Source organism: Cannabis sativa, chromosome 1, assembly GCF_029168945.1.
Source record: "Cannabis sativa cultivar Pink pepper isolate KNU-18-1 chromosome 1, ASM2916894v1, whole genome shotgun sequence".
In the NCBI taxonomy this organism is placed as follows: Eukaryota; Viridiplantae; Streptophyta; class Magnoliopsida; order Rosales; family Cannabaceae; genus Cannabis; species Cannabis sativa.
Window position 1 is genome coordinate 22,264,560 of NC_083601.1, and position 23,551 is coordinate 22,288,110.

The window sequence follows — 23,551 nt, forward strand, 5'->3', positions numbered from 1 at the left end:
AAGTTAGACATAACACATTTGATCATAATTGAATCCCTGAAGTGATTCTATATAGGTACCTATAAATGATAAACATATTTGAAAAATATGTAATTTAAAGAGATCTCTATCAATTATGTCAATATGGGAGGAAATTATCATTTATTGAAATTTTTGTCGACAATAAATATTGAATGTTTGCATATGCAATAAACTAACATGAGATAGCAAGGATCATGGTATTAGATTTGTCGAGAATTATCGACATACATTTTGATTTTTGGCCAAAATATTATGACGAAATCCAGGCAAATTTACTCACATAAAGTGAAGTAAGACCTGTAGGGTGTGCAAATAAATATTTCTAATGAGAAATTTGCATATATGTATTTGTACATAATGAATTGTTGTACAAAGTTTGCATAGACATGAGATTGATTGAAGTAAGGCTTAAATATTGAGAAAATATAATCATGATTTGATTATAGCCTGGAATATATTTTATGAGGATTTATAAGCATCACATAAATGTTGCAACAAAAGATTATTTATTTGGAGCTCCTAATATAATGAGAATTTGAAATAAGCCTTATCTAAAAATTCTAGAAGAATTTAATACATGTCTTAAGTGATATAAATTCTAAGTCGAGCGCAGTATATGACAAAGATCTTTGTATGAAATAAAGACATGTAAGTAAATTATTGTTTGAAAAATACGTATGGTTGTCTATGCAATATAAATACGTAAATTATACGTTGTGATAGACTCTTGAAGAGTTTTTGATTAATTGAAGAACAAACTTTTATTTCTTTTGTATTTCGAGAAATATTAATGTATAAAGTTTGTTCATTAGTATTGAAGTCTTGAAGTACTTCATATGTATCAAGAATTATAGATATATGATCATTTGATATGGAAATTAAGATCATAAAACAAGATGGAATAAATATATGGTCTTGGAGTACCATCATTGTCACAAATGAAAATTTGTAGTACCATTAATGTGTTATGTTCATATCTACTTGAAATTTTAAATTTTCGTATGAACAAAGTTGTGTACACACATGAATGATACAATTAGTTGGATAAAGACTAATGTTCCACGAACCCCTCATCTATAATTTAGAAGTCCATACATACTCTGGAAGAGTTATAGAAAATATATGATCAAAGATTATATATGGTGATATTTTAAAAGTGATAACAATAATCTTATGAGATTTATTATCACCAAAAGAATTATGGATCATATGTGCATGAGTGGGAGACATATTCATGTTGCACTCTTTTTCCCTTAGCTCAGGTTTTGTCCCACTGGGTTTTCCTGGCAAGGTTTTTAACGAGGCAACTTGCAAATAGTTATGAATATGAAATATATATTGTACTCTTTTTTCCCTTAGCTCAGATTTTGTCCCACTGGGTTTTTCTGGCAAGGTTTTTAACGAGGCAACTATAAATCATGTTAACATACTTGCATTTTATGAAGCAAGTAGAGAATGTGTGTGAGTGAGATCATTGGCATAGCATATTCGGGAAACATATGGATTGCACTCAATAAAGAAGTATCAACCCAAGCAATTCTCTATGGATAATACTTCTTGCATCGTTCAACTAAAATGAGGTACATTGAAGGAGATAGAGTTAGAACACATTTCACGAAATTCTTCTTTATACGCTTCAAGAAAATGCATATTGGTGTTCAACATATTCAATCAAGTGTCAATCTTACAAACTTATTCACAAAGTTATTACCAACATCAACATTTGAGAAGATGGCAGACAAGATCGAAATTCGTCGATTATAAGATCTCCACAAATGCCTAAATGAGGGGGAGGGAGTTAGTTTACACTATACTCTTTTTCCTTTGACCAAGTTTTCAGCAAGATTTTTAATAAGGCAGCTATTATGGACATTCAAGGGGGAGTGTTATAAATATTAATAGTTATGTGAATGTCCAAATCTTTTATTTATTACCATGAATTGTAATCAACATTCCTCTTTTCCTTAGTTTCCCTTTTTCTTAGTTTCTTAATATCTCACTCTTGTATTTGTATAAATAGGGGTTCACCCCATTGGAATAAACAACTCAGAAATTCTCATTCACTTTCTCTTTCTCTCTTCATCTTCTTCTTCTTTCTTCTCATCTACTTTATATTATTTTATATTATTTCATAACATTATTAATAATCTATAAATATATAAAAGAGGAAATGTTGTTGTGTGTTTCTTACCTTACAAAAATGACCTTACTTTCTTGTTAATTGCTATTAAATCCAAACTAATATGATAGTAAGTTATTAGTAAAAATATATATTTTCTTAGTATTCTTTTGAAAAAGTATTCTCTTAAAGTAATTTTTTCAATAAAATATCTAGAACTCAAGAAGTCACTACAAAAAAAAGGATATTCAGCTACAAAAAAATTGGTAGCAAATAATGCCTATTTGGTAGCTATTAAACTTTTTGCTACTAACTTTTTTTGGTGGCTACTTCGTAGCTAATACTCTGTTGCTGAAAGTTTTTTGCTACCAAGACAATTTGTAGCAAATTTGCTACTAATATTTTTGTAGCAAAAAATGTCAAATCTAGTAGCAAAATAATTACTTTGAAAGACTACTAAAACTTTTTTGCTACTACATTTTGGTTGCAAATCACTTTAAAATTGGTAACAAATACAACTTTAGTACTTAAAAATATAATAATTTTGCTACTGAAATTTTGTTGCAAAATAAATTTAAATTGAATTATATGTAATTTTTCAACCAAATTTATATTTAATATTTAATTTTAATTATTTCAATAATGTAAAATTTCTAATTATATATTTGTAGAATAATTAAAATATCAAAACTCACTTTAATAGAATTAATAACTTATATATATATATATATACAAATTCAACTAGTAAATTGTTGATATATAATACAAAATCTCTAACATAATTTAAAATATATAACATACACAAATCTATAAAAATCAAATCAATCTTGGATGTTGGCTTATATCCGACCAATCTGTTAGTACTTCCCCAAACATTTTATATTTGTTATACAATAGATTGAGCCCTCTTGTGATGCCATTGGTGTGGACTCTCACAACACCAATTGACTAGATCAAGGGTATACGACTGCAATAAGGGCTGTCGGGTTGTGAAGGTAAACACCTAAACCAGATAGCAAGTAAATCCTTCGAGATAGCAACTTCTAGATAGAAAGTAAACAAGTAAATCCTTCCAAATAGCAACTTCTAAAGTTACTACACCAGATAAGAGCACCTGAATAAGATGAGCCACAAAACATGTCACAAAAAATAGCAATAGCCCGATAAAACACAATTTATACAGCATACTAAACGATTCCTAAGTCAATTCCCACTTTTTTTTTTTTTGAGGAAGAATGGTTTGAAATTAAAATACCCACGCAGTGAGAGACAAACATGCTTAACAGTACTGAAATACTATTATCGAAAAGAGATATAGTTAACAAACATAAACATCTCCAACAATGATAAAGCTAGTTGCGAACTTCTTAAAACAGTACACAAATCAAAACAAATTAACTAGTCAGCTAAAAATAATAGGAGGCTTTATGAATCATGCGAGGGCCTTATTTTCTGTACAGTATACAGACCAAGGCATGACTTCTAACTCTCCACCTCTGCAAATACAGTTACTGAGACTAGGACTATTGTAGTGTCCAGTTTCACTAAATTGGTGGCCATAATTTTGAATACAGTAAAATATCTTCATTTCAAATAAAATGGACACATAACATTTAAATCTCTAAACACACAAAAAGAAACTACACTCTATTTTCTTTTCTAGCTATTCATAAAAATCTTCTTTGCCCCATCTTTTTTTTTTTTTAACAATGAAATTGCAAACGTTTAATATAAGATATTGGATTGGACATATTACACGCTAACATTAACACTCAAATCTCATGATTCACAAAATGCAAATGACAAGAGAGAGCTCTCCAAACAAAAGCCGTTACCAAAATTGGAGACTTAGCTCTCTATCTGACATTGATTAGGGCATGGCCAAACCAATGAACCATGCTATTCGTGCCTACCACCTAAACCTAAACAAACAAACAACCCATCTTTGCCCCTTCTTTGTACATTTTTAGTAGCAAAATATGTTTCTAAATGAGATGCTCACCAAATATTCTACTTGAAACAATATAACCGAGTTCTCCAAACATTTCCAAGACTTGTGTGTTTAAATAATACTAAGTAACGCATGAGAGAGTGAATAAGAAGACAAGATAGAATCAATTTATATTTCTTATTCAGTTCAACCAGATCTAAAACAGACAAATTGCTTAGATACAGAGATCAATACCAGTGCATATAAATATCTTGAAACACTAGAGTTCATCGAATAGAATATAGGAAGTAAAAGTCATTTCATGTCCCTTTCTTTGTCTTTCCTTGTTTGGGAAGACACCCAATAATTTAGACGATTCAATATGCTAATGCACATAAGAGGTTATTTTTTTTTTTGAAAGAGGAGAAATCTACTCTTGTTACTAATTAGCATAAATTCAATAAGTTGATCGGTAACCTAAACCATCAACAAACACAACATACAACACACAATAATAAAAGCACAACATTTTCACACGAAGATGATCACTACTAACAGGCCGACATGATGATGATTACTTTACTAATCTAACACACAAATAACACATTTTATTTAAACTTAAAAGTGAGATAGATTACTGAAATGTGTAAATTTTCTAGCCATCATTGATCAGCTCAGCCAGATTGCACCAATCCAGAGGAAAATAGATCATGTACAGCAATGCAAGATCTTTTGACAGAATCGTAGTATTCAGCCCAATTAGTTTAGAACCAATAACACAAAAGCCCAATTAAAAGTATATATATTTAAAAATTTATTAATCTATTTTTAAATTAAAAATTATACCTATATTAACCACAAATGTAGAACATTTTAGTTATAAAATTTACCACAAATTTTAAAAATATTGAATTTAGTTTATCCAAAAATAAAAAATATAATAAAAACTTATATACAACATACTGTACAGAGTAATTTAAATTTAAATTTCTTAAAAGATAAGTATCCCACAAAACAAGGGTTAAAAGATAACAGAATTACAAATAAGCATTTCAAAAATTAAAATTTGAATTTGATTTTTTATATATGTGTATGTACTATACATTAATATTTATCATCATTTTTTTTTCATTACTCTATTCACGGTTAACTATTTTCACTTAATTTTTTTTCTCTCAAAAGAATCTCAATTTGCCTCAACAGTCTCAACAAATCTGAAGAGCAATTCAGTGACATAGTTGTTAAGGTATGAGCTAAATGATATTTGATATATGATGATTGACATTATAATCTTGCATTGATTAGATTGTTAATTAAAAAATTCTTTCAGGTGTTTCAACAGTTTAAGTGTTTCAGAGAATTTCAAAAAGGATACAAGGAGTTAGTACATACAAACACAAACAGGTTTGAATAATTTCTATCCTATTTCACTAAAACAATATGCATGAAACCAATTAGGAAATATAGAATTGACATAGATTAATGATCTTCGTTTTCGAATACGTATAGTTGTTCTTTCTTGGGCTAATGAATTTACAATCTTCTAAATTAAAAACATGAACAGAGATAAAAATAAATATCTTAAATCTGAATCATATATTTAAACAAAACATGCCTCAACAAACAATTAACAATCAACATGAACATTGGAAATTTTTCATCAATCAAGATACTAAAAATATACCGCAATAAAAATGTACTAATTAGCCGCAACATAGCCGCTGCAATCATGGCCCTCTATTTGCTGCTGTGACCACTCGAGCACTGCCTGTTTAACTAGCCTCCTTCCATCCTGCATAAGCATCAATAAATTGTGAAAATAATATATAATATATAATTGTAAAAATAAAATTATTATAGATAAAACTTTGTAATTGCTGATTTAACCAAAAGTTCTGGAAGCAGACAAAGAAAACAGAGTGAGCTTGTTCACAGTTTTCCTAATAAATTTCTTCTGAAAAATCAAAAGACAGACATTCACTGAGAAGTTCATAAAGATCCAATAAGTTGAAAAACCCAACAGAAATATTACTAAATTCACACCCTAAAATATTAGGACTGGACAGACGTCCTAAGATCAGAGATTCTATTCAAATGGGTCAACTCCAAATCATAGATATATTAAACTTGAGGTAATTAGCCATGGCAGCAATCAAGCTAGATTTCCCAGTACCAGGAGGACCAAACAACAAATACCCACGTTTCCAAGCACTACCAACTCTCTTGTAAAACTCTTTTCTCTTCACAAATCTATGCAAATCATCAACTAACTCCTTCTTAAGCTTCTCGTCCATAGCCAGAGTCTCAAAAGTCGAAGGGTGCCAAAAATCGATCGAGTCCCACGAACCCTGCAGAGAAAAAAGCTTCACTTTCTTCTTCTCTTCGCTTAAATTTGTGTGTGTTAGGACTGGATAGATAGATTGATTTTGAGAAAGAAATATACAGAAAATTAAATAAAATAATGTGTAGTGGTGTGTACACACAGATATATATATATAAATATATATATGTGTGAATTAGTGATAAAATACCTGGAGGAAGAAGTTTTGGTTGATGTGAATTAGTGGTGTACTCGACAATTGATGTTCTGTTAAGCACTGTTTTTGTTCAGCTCTCCACTTTCTTCCTCCCTTTTTATATTCTCATTCTTCTCTTTTCCACTCACAACTCACAACTCAAGCTCTAACTCTCTCTGTCTAAGCACAACTCTCCCTTAGCTCTCTCTAGATCTCTCTCTCTCTCCTCTTGTGTTTCTTTTTCGAAGAAGAAAAATAAAGCAATTTATACCTCAACTCAACCCTTTCAAGAAAAAAATGGGAAGAATAAGAAACAACTATTAACATAACTACGCTTCTACGCCATGTTAATTTGAACATTGTTTACCGATTTTATTCTTCGTTGTGAAGAGTGACAGAATCTTTAAGCCGGGGCATAAGCCGGTAAGTATGACTCTAAGATCAACTGTTTGGGAGAAGGTGATTTGATATCAACAATCAAGTAAGTAAATTTCCATTGATTATCTGCTTTGTCTTTGTACATCTCGGCAAAGACTTTCCCGGCTCCATTAGGTCCACGAATATAAAAGTTCACCTCTACATGCTCCACACCCTCTTCATCGGTCCATGCCCTGTTGGGAATGCGTTGGCGAGCAGCCCGATTTCTACTTTCTTGACCATATCCCGTGATAGGGTAACCAACTCTAACCCTGACCTCAACATCATCTTGAACTCTCTTTAGAGCCTTGCCAAATATCTCTCTCCTCTGTGTTTCCTTTCTCTCTTTTCTCATACGAAAATGGGTTCATCGATCTGGGCTTCGAGTTTTCATCACCTTGGCTCTATTGGCCACCTCATGCATGGCCCAAGCCCCATCATCACCACCAACAGCCTCACCACCAACCGCCCCACCACCAACCGCTACACCCCCAACCGCAACTCCTCCCACCGCCACACCCCCAACCTTTTCTTACTCTGGCTTTCAAAGCATCTATGTTAGTTTCTGGTTTAGATTTCCTGCTCCATACTTTGTGACTAGACGAGAGGGAGAGATTGAGAGCGATTTTAGGTTTAGGAATTTAGAAATTTAGGCAGCCGTGCACGATAGATCGATTTTAGGTTTAGCTTTTGGGAGTTTAGGGTTTGTGTGTGTTAAAGCTAGCTGCTAGCTTCCTTCTTATTTTATTTATTATTATTTTTTAAAAATTAGACCTTTTACTAGCCTTAAAAAACATTAGGAAAATTTACCCTAATACTCTTATAAATATTACTAATATATTATTTTCAAAAACAAATAAATAATTACTAATATATGATGCATAGTTTAATATACCAACTTTTTCGTATTAAATAACTTAAATAACCACATTTAAAATTTCATTAAAAAAAAAACCACATTTAAAATTTAATTACTATTTTATTGGACCTATTTATTTAGTAAAATCTGTATTTATTTTCCATTTTTATACTTTAATTTTTTTTTTGGACATTTTTTTTTTCTTCAACAGAATTAATTACATCTAAATCTATATCTTTTGAGATGCTTATATATTATGTGGTAGCTACTTTTTGAATTTCAATTTATAATACATAATAGTAGATATTTTTTTTTTTAATTTATATGCTCTTATTACATAAATTATACCTCTTAGTAACCTACGTATAGATATAGTATAAATTAATCAATTTAAAGTAAAACTATTACTTTTTGGTATCCAACTAAAATAAAAATAATACCAAATGATTTCTATATAAAAAATATTAATCTATACTTAATAGTATCTAAATTAAAATAATAATCTGTGCAAAAAAAAAAAAATTAAAAAAAAACTACTAATTAGTATCTAAACGCTAACCTACTAATTTTTTTAAGGAGGTAATATACTAATTGGTATCTAAATATATACACATATAAACTAAATTAGTATTTAATTTGGATTAAATACTACTTAATAGTAAAAGTATATATATTATATGTATATTATGCTTAAAAAATGTCTGTAAGGAATTAAAATTAATATTAATTGTATGTAATGTAATAATTGAGTGAAAAAAAATATTGAATTTCAATAAAACATAATAAACATAAATCTATGATTAATGTTAAATAATTATTATTTTTCTCTCTCTTTTTTGTCAACTATTAAAATTGTTTTTTTTTTCAAAGAATCAACTTCTATCAATGAAATATATAAAAGGAAATATTTATAATATAAAGGTATAAAAAATTAATTTTTAAAATTTATTTAAGGAATGTTGTACTGATTCTAATAAATTTAAGAAATCTTTATTTTTTAAATTACATAAACTATATTTAAAATTTTAATTTTTTGTAACTTTATTTTTTGAAAACTGTGTCTAAAAAACAAGGTCAAAGAAGCTAATTGTTTTGAAAAAATAATTTAATGTTTTTATTAACAAAAAATAATTCTTAATTATGATGTCAAACATGCACTAGAAATATGATCAGAATTATTATTTTTTTTAAAAAATAAGAATTATCAAAAATTAAATGCTTATGTTGATTTTTTAAAAAACAAATATTTATGTAAATCTCATTTATATTTGGTCTAATATGTTTTTAATATTTTAAATTTTGATTTAAATGTCTTAGTTTTATAAACAAAAATTTAAGTGTTTATTAAGTCGGAAATTCAAACTCTTACATTTCTCTCGCTATGGACATTGTTATTTAAATTTCTTACTTCCAATGTTAATCTATAGATAGGTACTTCTCTTCCTTCTACCATAATTTATAATTGGTATTGCCCTAGTATTCTTCACATTAATATTAAATATTTTTTGTTGTAGTATAATCCATCGTGTTTATTGAAAGATAAAATAAAAAATGATAGATAAGAAGTGGATTTTCTAAGAGAATAGATTATCGGTGGAGTATTTCAACGGACTTAAGAATTTTCTTAAGTTATCATCCTTTCACTTGAATGATGAAAATAAGATTCGATGTCCATGTGTTTCATGTATGAACTTATACTATTATGACTTGGAGACGATTGAGCGCCATATATTTGTAAGAGGATTTTATACAAAATATGTTTTATGGGAGTTCCACGGGGAAGATATCACAGAAATACACGAGGATGAAGAGAATGCAGAATCAATCGTTGAGGAAGACAACACATTATATGATAGTGATGATGAAGATGATGACGATATGATACCAGCATTAGAGGATTTAGCTAATCAATCTCATAGAAATAGTGAGTTTGTGAACCTTGGAAATTCAAATGGCGACAACAATGCAAGGAATTCATTACCTAACTTATTTGCTGAAGCTGAAAAGGATTTGTACCCCGGATGCACAGTATTCTCGAGCTTAACATTTATTGTTAATCTAATGCACATTAAAGTGATGTGTGATTGGAGTAACAAATCATTTGATCTGTTGTTGGACTTACTTTGGAAAGCATTTCCCAAAGACAATAAGATTCCACGGTCATATTACGAAGCTAAGAAGATGTTGCGTGATCTTGGTTTAAGATATGAAACCATCCATGTATGTAAGGACAATTGTGCTTTATTTTGGAAAGAGAATGAAAATGCTGAAAGATGTCCTGTATGTGATCATGAACGATACAAATTTCAAGGAACTAAAGGCAAGAAGATCCCATACAAAAAGATGCAATATTTTCCCATAACTCCACGTCTACAACGACTTTTTATATCTCGCCATACATCAACTGATATGAGGTGGCATAAGGAAGAACGTGTTGATACTGATGGTGAACTTAGACACCCAGCTGATGCAGAAGTCTGGAAGGATTTCGATCGACAATATCCTAATTTTGCAAAAGAAACTAGAAATGTTAGGTTGGGATTTGCAACAGATGGATTCAATCCATTCGGTGATTTATCAAATGCACATAGTATGTGGCCAGTGTTGCTAATGCCATATAACATGCCTCCATGGAAATGTATGAAACGAGAATTCGTAATGATGGCATTACTAATTCCAGGACCCAGTGCTCCAGGCAAAGACATAGATGTCTTTTTACGACCTCTAATTGATGAGCTCAAGAAATTATGGGAAAATGGGGTGCGAACTTTTGATATTGTTGACCAAGAATATTTTACAATGCGTGCTGCAGTATTATGGACGATTAATGATTTTCCAGCATATGGTACTGTGTCTGGGTATAGCACACAAGGGTATAAGGCTTGTCCTGTTTGTGAGGAAGACACATCTTCATTTCGAGTAAGAGGAAAAACATGTTTCATGGGTCATCGTCAATATTTGAGTCTGAACCACCAATGGCGCAATGATAAAGAGTACGATGGCACAATTGAAAGACGTTCGGCTCCAAGAATTTTAACAGGAGATGAAATCTTGGACAAAGTAAAAGGTTTATGGAAATGTAGGCCAGGGAAAAATGATAAGATCATTAAGGAAGATAAGCAACAAATGAAGGATGCATCTTATGAAAACAAAACAAACTGGAGGCGAAAAGTATTTTGTGGGAGTTAGAATACTGGCCTAAGTTAAAACTAAGACATAATTTGGATGTGATGCATATTGAAAAAAATATATGTGAGAGTGTGGTCGGTACAATATTTAGTATCGATGGGAAGTCTAAGGATACTGAAAAGGCAAGACTTGATTTACAAGACTTAAATATTGGGAAGCAGCTACACATGAAAAAGAAAGGGAATAAATGATTGAAACCAGTAGCATGTTATACACTATCGGCAAAGGAACGACAAGAATTTTGTACGTTCATAAAATCTGTAAAATTTCCTGATGGTTATGCAGGAAATATTTCTCGAAATGTTAACATGAAAGATGGAAAATTATTTGGGTTGAAAAGCCATGATTGTCATATCTTACTGCAAAGGTTGTTACCTATTGGTTTAAGGCCATATTTGAATAAAAAGGTGATGGATGCAATTGCTGAGTTAACATTGTTCTTTAGAAAACTATGTGCGAGGACATTAAATGTGAAAGACTTAGATGAATTGGAAGAGGGCATTGTACTTACCTTATGTAAATTGGAAAGTATTTTTCCTCCTGCTTTCTTTGATGTGATGATTCATCTTGCGGTGCATTTGCCATTAGAAGCTAAGTTGGGAGGTCCAGTACAAATGTGATGGATGTATTCAATCGAAAGGTATCATAAATTGTATTTTAGTTAAATTTGTATTATTCGATAATTATTGAGTACAATATTTTAAAATTATACATTAAAAACATAATAAATTTCAGGGAATTAGGTCATTTAAAGAAATATGTGAAGAACAAAGCTCGACCTGAAGGTTGTATTGCTCAAGGATACATTATTACCGAGGCATTAAATTTTTGTTCCATGTATCTTCGTGGAATAGAGACACGATTTAATCGCCCTGATCGTAATTCTGAAAACTTTGTCGTCAGAAAAGAATCTACCTTGTCTATATTCAACATGCCTACAAGACCATTTGGCAAACAATCATCTTTCACACTAACTCAAGAGGAACGAAACCAAGTTCAATGGTACATTTTGAATAATTGTCCTGAGTTAGACACATACTTAAAGTAAGTTGATTTGTTTTTTCTTCTCAAATATTATAATATTTATGTTTTAGCATAAAATTAATATTTCATAGTACTTGTTATGAAAACAGAGAACATAGATTATTCTTACAATCTCAAGGATTTTCCGACATTGACCAAGTACAAAAAAATGAATTTTCAAGATGGTTTGAAAATAAAGTAAGTATAAAATATAAATTAAAATATCTTATAACATAAATTTGTGTTTGCATCATAAAATGACAATATGAAATTTGAAATATTCACAGATAAAAAAATGAACGAAACAACTTCTGGTCAAGCAGTAGAAGATTTGTATGCAATTGCAGTGCAACCTGATTTGTTGGTTTGTTCATATGATGGTTGTATGGTTAATGGAGTTCGATATCATACAAAAAGTCGAGATGAAAAACGTGCAACTCAAAATCATGGTGTTTTGGTTGAAGCAGAATATGAAGGAAAAATATGTAATTTTTACGGCGTCATTGATGAAATTTGGGAAGTACACTACCTCTATTGGAATACAGTTGTATTGTTCAAATGTTCTTGGTACAATACCAATGGGAATAAAATGTATACTGAGTATCATTTTACTAGTATAAACATTAGCTCAAAATGGTTTGAAGATGAACCATTTGTTCTTGCTAATCAAGTATGTTCAGTCTTTTATTTAGATGATATTAAAAAAAAATAAAGATTGGAAAGTAGTGCAGAAAGTGAATCATCGCCACATTTGGGATATACCACCAAAGCCAGATCATGGTGAAGATGATGATGAAGATCCCACTATCATCGGTTTTGAAGCATATCAAGAAGAATTTTTGAATAATATTGATTTAAATTTTGATTCAACAATAAGTAATATCAATCTTATTCGGGATGATATCGAAGATATAGAATGTGATGATGGAGTATTTAGTGATATTCCAATAAATCACAATGATAATACAGAAGAAGAACCGTAACTTGATGATTCTGAAGATATAATATTGAGTGATAAAACTAATTAAGTATAAAGTGCGTCAATTTTTTGTTTTTTATTTTTTCAATATAAAAATTTGTTACATGCAATACTAATTAATTTTGTATTTTTCAGCTTTACAGTCATGTCAAATAAGAAGTCACGTGATCTACCATTAAGCCGTACAAGGTCATTTGGTCCAAAGAAGACACATAATAATGATTCAACATCTACAAAATCTCCACCTCCTGTGCCTTGTTCTCCAAATGAAGATTCAACAACACCATCTGATGATGAAATTCAAGAATTGTTAGGTACAAACATTTCATACATGCATGACTTAATTAAGATAATATATACATAAATATAGTTATATCACAAATTATATTGTAATTATGGACAGAGTCAAAGAAGAACACCCGTGACCCTACTCGTGGGGATGGAGTTAGACGTTCATCAAAAAATGATACAAGTAAGAAAATAATTTCTTATAGGAAAGGTGAACTTAGAATGTATGGGCCAAATGCAACTATATTTGGAAACACTGTTGGTGTAAAAGTACGTCATCATGCTCCACTTCAGTATAGTGGTTGGGCCAAAATTCCTCCAGAAGATAAGAAAGCTGTATATGCTCGCATCATGGTATACATATTTATAATACAATTTTTATGTACATAAAGCTATAATTTTATAATTCATTTAATAATTATCTTTTTTTTTAGGACATCTTTGACATAGATTTTAAAAAAGATCCATACCCTGCTAACGAGGGAGTACCGCCACCGCTTTTTCTTTTCTTCTGGGTTTAGGGCCGTGGACCACCCGGAGCTTCTCACGGAGTGGGTGCGGATCCCACCTTACCAACGGACGCTTCCCACTCAGGCTTTCCTTCGAAGGGCCCAAGCCTTCGCCTCCTATGACCACGCCGATCTTGATGTCGGGGGCCTAGTCACCACGGAGAATTGTAGAAAGGCCAAACTTATCCTTTCTCACCAATCCGTGGATGACTCCAACCTCTCACGGGTCATCTGCCCCAATGTGAGGGCACCGGTTGCGGAGAAGGCCTTCCGGGACGAGCTTATTGCCACGGCAGAGAAGAAGTACCAAGATTATCTCTACCGGAAGGCCCAGGAGAAAGGATACTCTAAGGCCCAGGCTGCCTCGGGGAGAGGACTTCGCGTGGGGAGTCCGGTGGTGCGAAGGAGCCAAGCCATTGCTGGGAAGTCCGAAGCTAAATTTTTTGACAAGATACTTCAAGAAGAGATTGGGGATCGTCCTGCCAGGAGGCCCCTTCGTATTTAAGATTCTTCCGAGAAACAAACTTCCCGGCCACAGCCTTCGGCCCCCGAACCAAACTCGGGTGCTCCCGGTGCTAGCACCTCCGGTGCCGGCGGTAAGTCTCCCTTGATAATTCGCTATGTTCCTTCTGTTGATGAATACACCAGTCATAGGCCCGTAGGGTTCGACGAGCGTCTTCGTAGATTTAAGATGCCGTTGACCCGGTGGGGGGATCGTTTGAAGGAATTTTATTTTTCGAACTTAGGAGATTACCTAGGTCGGTCCCGGATGGGCTCCGGCCCTCCGGAACCTATTCCCTTAGGTCCATCAGCTTACATAACGTCCAGCTGGTTTCGGCCTTCGGACAGTTATCTCGGAGATGACGCCGCCAGCATTAAAGTACAGGACTTTGCTAGGGCCGAATTAGGAAGTTCGGGTAGGAGTAGCTTATTTGCTGTATCTTGTATAAGCGGTTCCTCGCGGACTTCTAACACTTGCTTATTTTTTGAAACAGATATCTCCATGGATGCCATCCTGGAACAGCTTGCCGGGGTTCATACTCCCGTGGCTCCTCCGGCCTTCACCTCTTCTCCCCCGGCCCCTTCATTGAAGGTTTCTTCCGACGCTCCCCCCGACACTATTGACTTAGTGGATGACGAGGAGGTGCTTCCGGGAGAAGGCCAAGGGAAAGGGTGGGACTTCTCGGAGGAAGCCGTTGAGGGTGCAGGAGAGCCTCAAGCCCTTCCGGAGGTAGCAGAGGAGGACGAGGAGGAGCCTGAAGTGGCTCTGATTCGCAAGCGTAAGGGCAAGATGGTTGCCCAGGATGAGCCGAAGAGGCCTCGGAGAGCCGACACTCCTGCCCATGGCCTAGACGGCGGGGTCTCCCCGATGGAGGAAAATCCTGCTCCTCCCCATATCGAGCTTACCCCGATTCCGGGGGACGAGGTGAGGCAGGAGCTTCGCATAGCCAAACATAACTATGCTATGGACGAGTACTCCCGGGGGTATGCCGAAGTGGAGGCCCTTAGGAGGATTCTACGAGCTGAGGTTGAGGCGAGCATCAACCACCCAGAATACCAGGATCCGTGGGACCTTAATCTGGACCCCTTATCGGACTGGTTCCGTCGCTTCCTAGGGCCTACCTTGGCTCCCTTTGCCGCGGAGATGACCGGCGAGTTCGCTTCTCATCTCAGACGTTGCGCGCCCAAGCGGTTTGCCACTTGCGCTTCCCTGAACTCCATCTTCCAGGTTCAAGACCTCAGCCATTCTCTCACGGTGGTAAGTACTTTGCAATTTTTGCGTTTCCTTTTATTGTTTGCATTTTGTTTTTTTTTTCTTTGAGAAATTTCTCCTTATACTTCGTTATGGTTCAGCTTGCTGCTGAGGCTGGCCGCCTCTCCAAGAACATCATAAACCATGGCTTCACTCTGTCCGACTTCGGGGACATGAATGACGTCAGGAAGGTCCTCCAGGACCTCACAGCGGAGAGGCAGATCTACCAGCAGGCTGCCGAGCGCCAGGAGGCAGCGGCCAAGGCCAAGGAAGAGGAGGCCAAACGGAGGGAAGCTCAGGCAGAGGCCATGATCCGGGACGAGGCTCAGCGGCGAGACAGGATGGAGGCCCAGCACCAGGAGGAACTAAGGGCTCAAACCGAGGCTGCTGAAAAGGCCAGGCGAGATCTCCGGGAGGCCAGGGAGGCTTTGGATGAAATGGTCGCCAAGATGAGATCTTTAGAGGAGACTCACCAGTCGGACATTGAATCCAAGGCCGCTCTAGCTGCGGAGTTGAAGGAGCTTAGGGATTTCAAAGAACAATCCACCAGGAAGGCCAAGAGGGCCGAGCTCCTTTCTCCCGTTTCCTGCGCCCGGTGCCCGAAGCGTTTCGATGATGGTGTCTATATGGCTTGGGCCACCAATGATCAAAGTATCAAGCTTACTTTTTATCCCAAACCCGAGGAGATGATTGCCAGATTTCGGGAAAAGAAGAAGAAGCTTGATGCCGCGCTTGAGGCACGGATTGGACCTCGTCTTCCTCCGCGGGCCGACTGAGCTGCCGTATTATTGACCCAGATTCTACCCATTTCTTTTATAACTTTCTTTTTTGTTTGTACATATTTGTTGCTGCCTTAGAACAATTTACATATAGGTGGCAGCTTTCGTTTGAAGGGGAGACAATTATATTTTAAGGCCTGTCCCCGGGCCATTTATATGTATATGACCTGCCCTTTGGGCTAGGATATTTTTTTATGCGACCTTTATTTGTCACACTTATATATTTTAACCTGTCCTTTGGCTCAGGGTTTTTATACATATGCTTTTTATTTTTGTGCATACTTTTTGACCTGCCCTTTGGGTCAGGATATTTTACTTAGTTTGTTTTTGTTTGTCCGTGCGGTATACCCTAGTACCCCCCTGAGTGGCATAGAAACTTTGTTTTTAAGGCACTCAGTTTTATTTAATATAGAGGAGGTATACATTTGGACGGTACAAACCCTTTGAACAAAATCTAAGTTTAATTCGCTACTGGTAATATTTTCTGAGGTGATCGGCATTCCAGGCTCTTGGGACGGTGGTTCCGTCCATTCTTTTTAGTTTGTAAGTGCCAGAACCGATTTCGTCCTCGATCTCATATGGTCCTTCCCAATTTGGTCCAAGTACCCCCACTCCGGGTTCTTGGGTGGCTGGAAAAACCCTTCTTAGGACCATATCCCCAATAGCGAATTTTCTGTTTTTAACCTTGGAGTTAAAATACTTGGTCACCTTCTTTTGATAAGCAGCCATCCGTATTTGAGACTCATCCCGGAGTTCTTCGATTTGATCCAAAGCCTCTTGGAGCAGTGCCTGATTGGTGGCCGGATCATAAGTCGTCCTCCTGTGGGATGGGAATAATGTTTCCACCGGGACCATTGCTTCACAACCGTACGCCATTGAGAACGGCGAGTGACCGGTTGTGGTTCTGGGGGTCGTCCGGTAGGCCCACAATACCCTTGGAAATTCTTCCGGCCAGTTATTTTTACAGGCCAGTAGCTTCTTTTTCAAGGTGACCTTTAGGATTTTATTGACCGCTTCCGCCTGGCCGTTTGTTTGAGGCCGGGCTACCTCGGAGAAGCTTTTTACCACTTCGTGTTGGTTGCAAAAGTCAGTAAATACCTCGCAATCAAATTGCTTTCCATTGTCTGAGACTATTTTGTGAGGCAAGCCGTATCGACACACTATGTTTTTGATAACAAAGTCAAACGCCTTCTTAGCAGTTATTGTCTTTATAGGCTCAGCCTCTGTCCACTTGGTGAAGTAGTCTACTGCTACTATTGCATACTTTACCCCTCCTTTTCCCGTAGGTAGAGACCCGATGAGATCTATTCCCCAGACCGCGAAGGGCCAGGGGCTGGTCATCAAAGTGATCTCATTTGGAGGAGCTCTCGGTATGTTCGCGTACCTTTGGCACGAGTCACACTTTTGGACATAGTCTATACAATCTTTTTTCATTGTCGGCCAGAAGTACCCTTGCCTCAATATTTTCTTTGAGAGGTTGGGTCCTCCCGTATGATCTCCATAGAACCCTTCATGGACCTCCAGCATGATTTGTCTAGCTTCAGGGTCCGATACACACCTTAAATAAGGCATGCTGAGTCCTCTCCGGTAGAGAATTTGGTCCATCATTACATAACGATGAGCTTGATACTGAATCTTTCGAGACAGTGCCCTCTCTTGGGGCAACTCACCTGTGGTTATGTACTTTATGATGGGGACCATCCAGCTGGGTTCTTGCCCAACCGTTAGTGTGGTCTCTTTTATTTTGATGCTTGGCTCTGCCAAGCGTTCCACTGGTACTACCCCCAGTTCATCGATTTCACTGTCCGAGGCTAACTTAGCCAGACAGTCCGCATGAGCGTTCTTCTCTCGGGGGATTCTTTCTATTTTATAGTCCGTGAACTCATGGAGCAGTTCTCGGACTATTGCTACGTACGCGGCCATCCGTTCGCCGCGAGTTTGGTATTCTCCGGAGACCTGGTTTACGACCAGCTGAGAGTCACTGTAGACTTCCACTCTCTTGGCTCCTACAGCTTTAGCCAATTTTAGCCCTGCTATCAGGGCCTCATATTCGGCTTCATTGTTTGAAGCTATGAAGTTGAATCGGAGTGCTGCCTGGAGCCGCAATCCAGTAGGTGATATCATAGCCACTCCGGCTCCTGAACCGTTCTCATTAGAAGCTCCGTCTACAAATACTCTCCAAGTGGGGATTGGTGGTTCCGGTGTATTGGCTGTTGCCTCGGCCTCATTGCATTCGGTGATGAAGTCTGCCAAGGCTTGGCCTTTTATGGAAATCCGGGGCACGTAATGTAAGTCGAATTGACTCAGCTCCATCGCCCACTTGAGGAGTCTTCCGGATGCTTCAAAGCTTACGGAGAACTTGCCGGAGCGGATGATTGGTCAAGATTCTGATCGGATGGGCTTGGAAGTATGGTCTCAACTTCCTTGATGCCATCAGGAGGCAGAATACTAATTTTTCAATGACCGGGTACCTTGTCTCGGCTCCTACCATGCGCTTACTAACATAGTACACGGGGTGCTGAATTTTTTCTTCCTCCCGGACCAGTGCAGCGCTGACCGCGTGCTCGGAGACGGCCAAGTAAAGGAACAATTCTTCTCCAAGGACGGGTTTTGATAGGATAGGAGGTTTGGCCATGCGGTCTTTTAACCTTTTGAATGCCTCCTCGCATTCATCTGACCATTCGAACTTTTGGCATTTCTTCAGTATGTTGAAGAAGGGTATGCACTTGTCCGTGGATCGTGAGATAAAGCGGCTCAGTGCGGCTACCTTCCTGGTCAAGCTCGCACGTCCTTATGTTTCTTGGGGGATGGCATGTCCGGGGAGAGCTTGGATTTTCTCCGGGTTCGCTTCGATCCCCCTTTGGTCGACTATGAAGCCCAGAATTTTCCGACTTGACCCCGAAGGTGCATTTTTCGGGTTGAGCTTCATGCCGTATCTCGGACGACTTCGAAACATTCTTCTAAGTCGCTTGCATGGGCTGTTGCATGCTTTGGATTTGACGAGCATGTCGTCTACATATACCTCCATTTTTCGTCCCGTGAGGCTTTTAAACATCAGGTTAACCATTCTTTGATAGGTTGCTCCGGCGTTTTTCGATCCGAAAGGCATGACTAGGTAGCGGTATACCCCCTTATCGGTCCCCGAAGCTAGTGCACTCGGTCCGCCATATGCATTTTTATTTGGTTGTACCCGGCATAGGCATCCATGAAAGACAGCAGCTTAAATCTGGACGTGGCGTCTACCATCTGGTCGATCCTGGGCAGCGGAAAGCAGTCCTTTGGGCAGGCTTTGTTTAGATCTGTGAAATCTATACAAACCCGCCAAGTCCCGTTCAGCTTGGGCACCAGGACTGGATTGGCCAGCCACTCCGGATAGTACACGTCGCGGATCATGCCATTGGACAAGAGTTTGTCCACCTCTTTCACTAAGGCCTCGACTTTCACCGAGTCGAGCGGGCGTCTCTTTTGCTGTACAGGGGGCATGTCCGGGTTGACATTGAGTACATGGGTGATGACATGAGGGCTGATGCCGGTCATGTCTTCTTGGCGCCATGCAAAGATGTCGATGGCGCCCTTCAGTGTGTTTTTATTATTTTATCTTTTTCCTCCGGATCCAGGCTTTTCCCTATCCGGAGTACTTTGGAGGAGTCGTCGTCGCACACTGGTATTTCTTCGACGTCCTCCATTGGTTCCACGACCCTTTCGGACCCTATGCGAGGATCCAACTCATCCTCTTCAGCCTTCTCTATCTCAGGGGGGCCCCCGGACCATGAGTACTGGTAAGTGGGTGGCAACATTGTAACATTGCCTGGCCTCTCCCTGATTTCCCCTCACCGTTCCGACTCCGGCTTCCTGGGTAGGGAATTTCAGGCCTAAATGTCGGATTGAAGTAATCGCACCAAAGTCGACGAGGGCCGGTCGGCTTAGGATCGCGTTGTAGGCTGTTGGACAGTCTACTACCACGAAGGTGCAATACTTAAATGTGCTCTGGGGGGTATCCGGGCATAGGGTAACTGGGAGTCTGACTTTTCCCATCGGGATTAGCGTCGTCCCGTTAAACCCTGTGAGCTGTGATCCACTAGGCGAGAGGTCCCGGTCGGTCAACCCTATCGCAGTGAAGGCTTCTTTGAAGAGCAAGTTCACGGAACTCCCATTGTCAATCAGGACCCTAGCCACCACTTTATTTGCGATGGGGGTCTCTATGACCAGCGGGTCGTGGTGAGGGAAACGCACCGTCTTGGCGTCTTCTTCCGTGAACGTTATGGGCTGGTCCATTAGCCGAGACCTTTGAGCCGGGAGTTGAGTAACCTCCCACACCTCACTGTGTTTTGCGGCCTCGGCATATCTTTTTCGCTCCTTGCGAGTGTTTCCTCCGATATGGGGACCTCCGGAGATCATGGCTACCCGTCCATTAGGCCGGGACGGTAGCCCGGGGATATGCTGGGTGTCACCTGCGGGAGCAGCTGGAGGCAATACTCCCGCTTTACCCCCTGGCGTTCCCGGAGGCATACCCCCGGCCACCTGCCCTGGATTAAGGTGGGGCAACCTATTTTTGATCCACTCATAGAGGTGGCCCAAGCGGATTAGATTTTCAATCTCGTCTTTGAGATTTTTACACTCGTTGGTGCTATGACCAATGTCGTTGTGGTACTCGCATCTTTTACTTGGATCTCTCCGGGAGCTATCTTTGTACAACGGCTGGGGTCTCCGGTAGTGCGTATTTCGCCTAGTGGCAAAATATACACGTTCCTGAGAGTCCGTGAGCTCTATGTACTGAGTATATTGGGGTGTGTACCCCTTCTTTTGGCGCTTCTCTCCCGTTCGGGTGCTGCCCTTGGAGGACCTTTTGCTCCTCGACCCCTGGGTAGGGCCTGTTAAGCTAGCAGTCGGGGCAGCCTGTGAAGGAGTTCGTCCGTTCACCCCGGACGGGTTGCCGTAATGGGAAGATGCCGGTGCCAAAGCTTGGCCCTGGTTGTATCCGGGAGTAGCGGAGAACTGTATGCCACTTACTTGTGGAGTTGCGGTCGGGACAGTACCCGAGGGCGACACTCCTGGCATGTATCCTGCTATCCCGGTGGGATAGTAGCCTCCGTAAGCCACGATCTGGGCTTCTTCGAGGTTAATATATTTTCGGACTCTCTTCTGGAAGTCCTGAAGGCTAGCAGCGCCTTCTTGCTGCAACTCGTTCCAGAAGGGAGTCCCGGTGCGGATTCCTGCTTGGAGAAGCGCAAGCTGTTGTCCGTCGTCGACCTTCTTGGTCTTCGAGGCTTCCTCTCGGAACCTCTTGATGTAATTCTTCAAGGTCTCGGTGGGCAGTTGCTTGATGTTGGTCAAGGCACTAACCTCCAAGTTGACCTTCTGGCGCGACAAATTGTCTCGGAAGTTGGTTTGGAGTTTGTTCCAAGAACCCACCGATCCCGGTTCCAGCTTTTTGAACCATTCCTCTCGCCGATCCGCTCGAGTGAGGGGGAAGCACAAGCATTTGGCATCATTGCTGACCCGCATGATCGTCATGACACGGTTGAACCGTGACAAGTGATCACCGGGTCGGAGTTCCCAGTACATGCCGCCATTTCGGGCATCTTGAAGTTTTTAGGGAGCTCCGCCTCCAGGATATGTTTGGCACAAGGCTCCCGATCCTCACTGTCCGAGTCGGAGTCGTCTCCCTTCTGCCTCCGGGAGACTCGAGCAATATCTTTTCGAAGTATGGCAAGTTCCGCCATAATCCCTTCGTTTACAGTACCCGAGGAGACCATGGGCCTGTACCTTTTTTGGTCAAGGTGATCCCGGAGGTCACCTTGATTCCCATTGATTTGATTTCTCGGATCAATGGGAGGACATCTCTGTCCTCTTCTTCCTCTACCCCACGGTTCTGGTGCACGGAAACGCTTTTCCGGTCCCCTCGATCCTGAGGGCCAAGACTCCCTCTTTGGGGCTTGCCCCTCTGCGGACCTTTCCCTTTAGGGAAATCTGAGCGGACCCTTCGCGGATCCTGCACCTTTTTCTTTCGCCCAGGGGTAGAAGTAGGTTTTTTTGTTTGGTATTCCTCAGCAGGGTGCCTTATAGGACTAGGTTCCCTAGGTCTTTGCTGCTGGGAATTAGGCGAAGACGTCGCTGGCTCCCCGTCGAGCCCAGCGGCCATCGCCTTGGGATGCACGTGAATACCAGCTGCCTCCATGGCTTTCTGCATGGCTAGCATCACTTCCTGCATTTTTTGATTTTGCGCTTTCTGAGCTTCGATCTCAGCTTCATGATCGATAGCTTTTTGTCTAAGGAGCACCAACTCCGAGTAGCTTCCTCCGTCATAGGCATACTCGTCGAGGTTTTCCTCATAGTTCTCGTCGGGAACTATCTCTTCTTCTTCTTCCTCGGACTCCTCTGCTGCTCTTGAGGCTACATCTTCCTCATTGGGATCTTGAGCGTCTTCTAGAGGGCGAGGATGACGTGTACTTCTTGTCTCCACCATTGTTGTGAAGTCAAATGCTTGTTATGTAGCAGCTTTCCTCAGCTCTCAATGAAAGCACCAAAATGTTGACCGAGATTTTAGGCAACTATTAAAATATGATTATAATGAAGAGCTGTAAGAAAGTGAGATGAAGGTTTTTTACGTGGTTGGGGCGTTAATGAGCCTTAGTCCACGAGTCTCTGTTATTAATGGATGTATTTAATACAGATTCCACACTTGAGAGAATGTCTTTCTCTTAAATACAGAGAATGTTCTTGGTGAGTATTTTCTCTTCTTGCTCTCTTGCAAAACCAAGATTCTCGACCCCCTTAAATGAGCTTTGAGGGGGTATTTATAGTGTTTTGGTGGGGTAATCCCCAGAATTGTTCTTACACATGTATCTGTAAGTATCCATAAAGTTGGGTATTTCCAATGAATATACCATAAGTGATGCATGGTCAAATCCCTAGGTGCTGTAGGGTTTTTATGAAGAATGTCCTTTTTGCCTTGTGATTGACGTGACTCTTCGCAGAGTAGCCGTCGCTAGACTTAAATGATCATTACTGTAGCGCTGCTGTTTGGGGGTTGTGCCGTCAGACTTTATTGCGTGTTACAGTCCCAACACGCTTCCTCCCATGCAGCATTAAATGCGACTTGATTGCTCGGGAGAGACCTGACATATCCCGGAGAGCCTTCACGCTATACAAGCTTCCTGGAGTGCCTT

At 38.9% G+C, this 23,551-nt stretch overlaps 2 protein-coding genes across 2 annotated transcripts; one reads left to right on the top strand and one right to left on the bottom strand.

Annotated features, from left to right (window-relative positions):
- Positions 1-6,956: 6,956 nt before the first annotated feature.
- Positions 6,957-7,373, bottom strand: LOC133029116 (probable mitochondrial import inner membrane translocase subunit TIM21). The gene has a single exon (XM_061101594.1). The coding sequence runs from the start codon at positions 7,356-7,358 to the stop codon at positions 6,990-6,992; it is 369 nt and encodes a 122-aa protein (XP_060957577.1). The 5' UTR covers positions 7,359-7,373; the 3' UTR covers positions 6,957-6,989.
- Positions 7,374-9,548: 2,175 nt separating this feature from the next.
- LOC133031668 (uncharacterized) lies at positions 9,549-11,671 on the top strand. The gene is made up of 2 exons (XM_061105196.1): positions 9,549-11,046; positions 11,337-11,671. Exons 1-2 carry the CDS (start codon positions 9,549-9,551, stop codon positions 11,669-11,671), a joined length of 1,833 nt encoding a protein of 610 aa, XP_060961179.1.
- Positions 11,672-23,551: the final 11,880 nt, after the last annotated feature.

What these genes read in the sequence shown, in the direction of transcription:
- LOC133029116 (XM_061101594.1), bottom strand. Translation starts at nt 7,358, where the DNA reads ATGAGAAAAGAGAGAAAGGAAACACAGAGGAGAGAGATATTTGGCAAG.
- LOC133031668 (XM_061105196.1), top strand. Translation starts at nt 9,549, where the DNA reads ATGAACTTATACTATTATGACTTGGAGACGATTGAGCGCCATATATTT. An exon ending in GCGAAAAGTATTTTGTGGGA is followed by an intron (nt 11,047 to 11,336) that starts GTTAGAATACTG and finishes ATGGTTATGCAG; the next exon opens with GAAATATTTCTCGAAATGTT.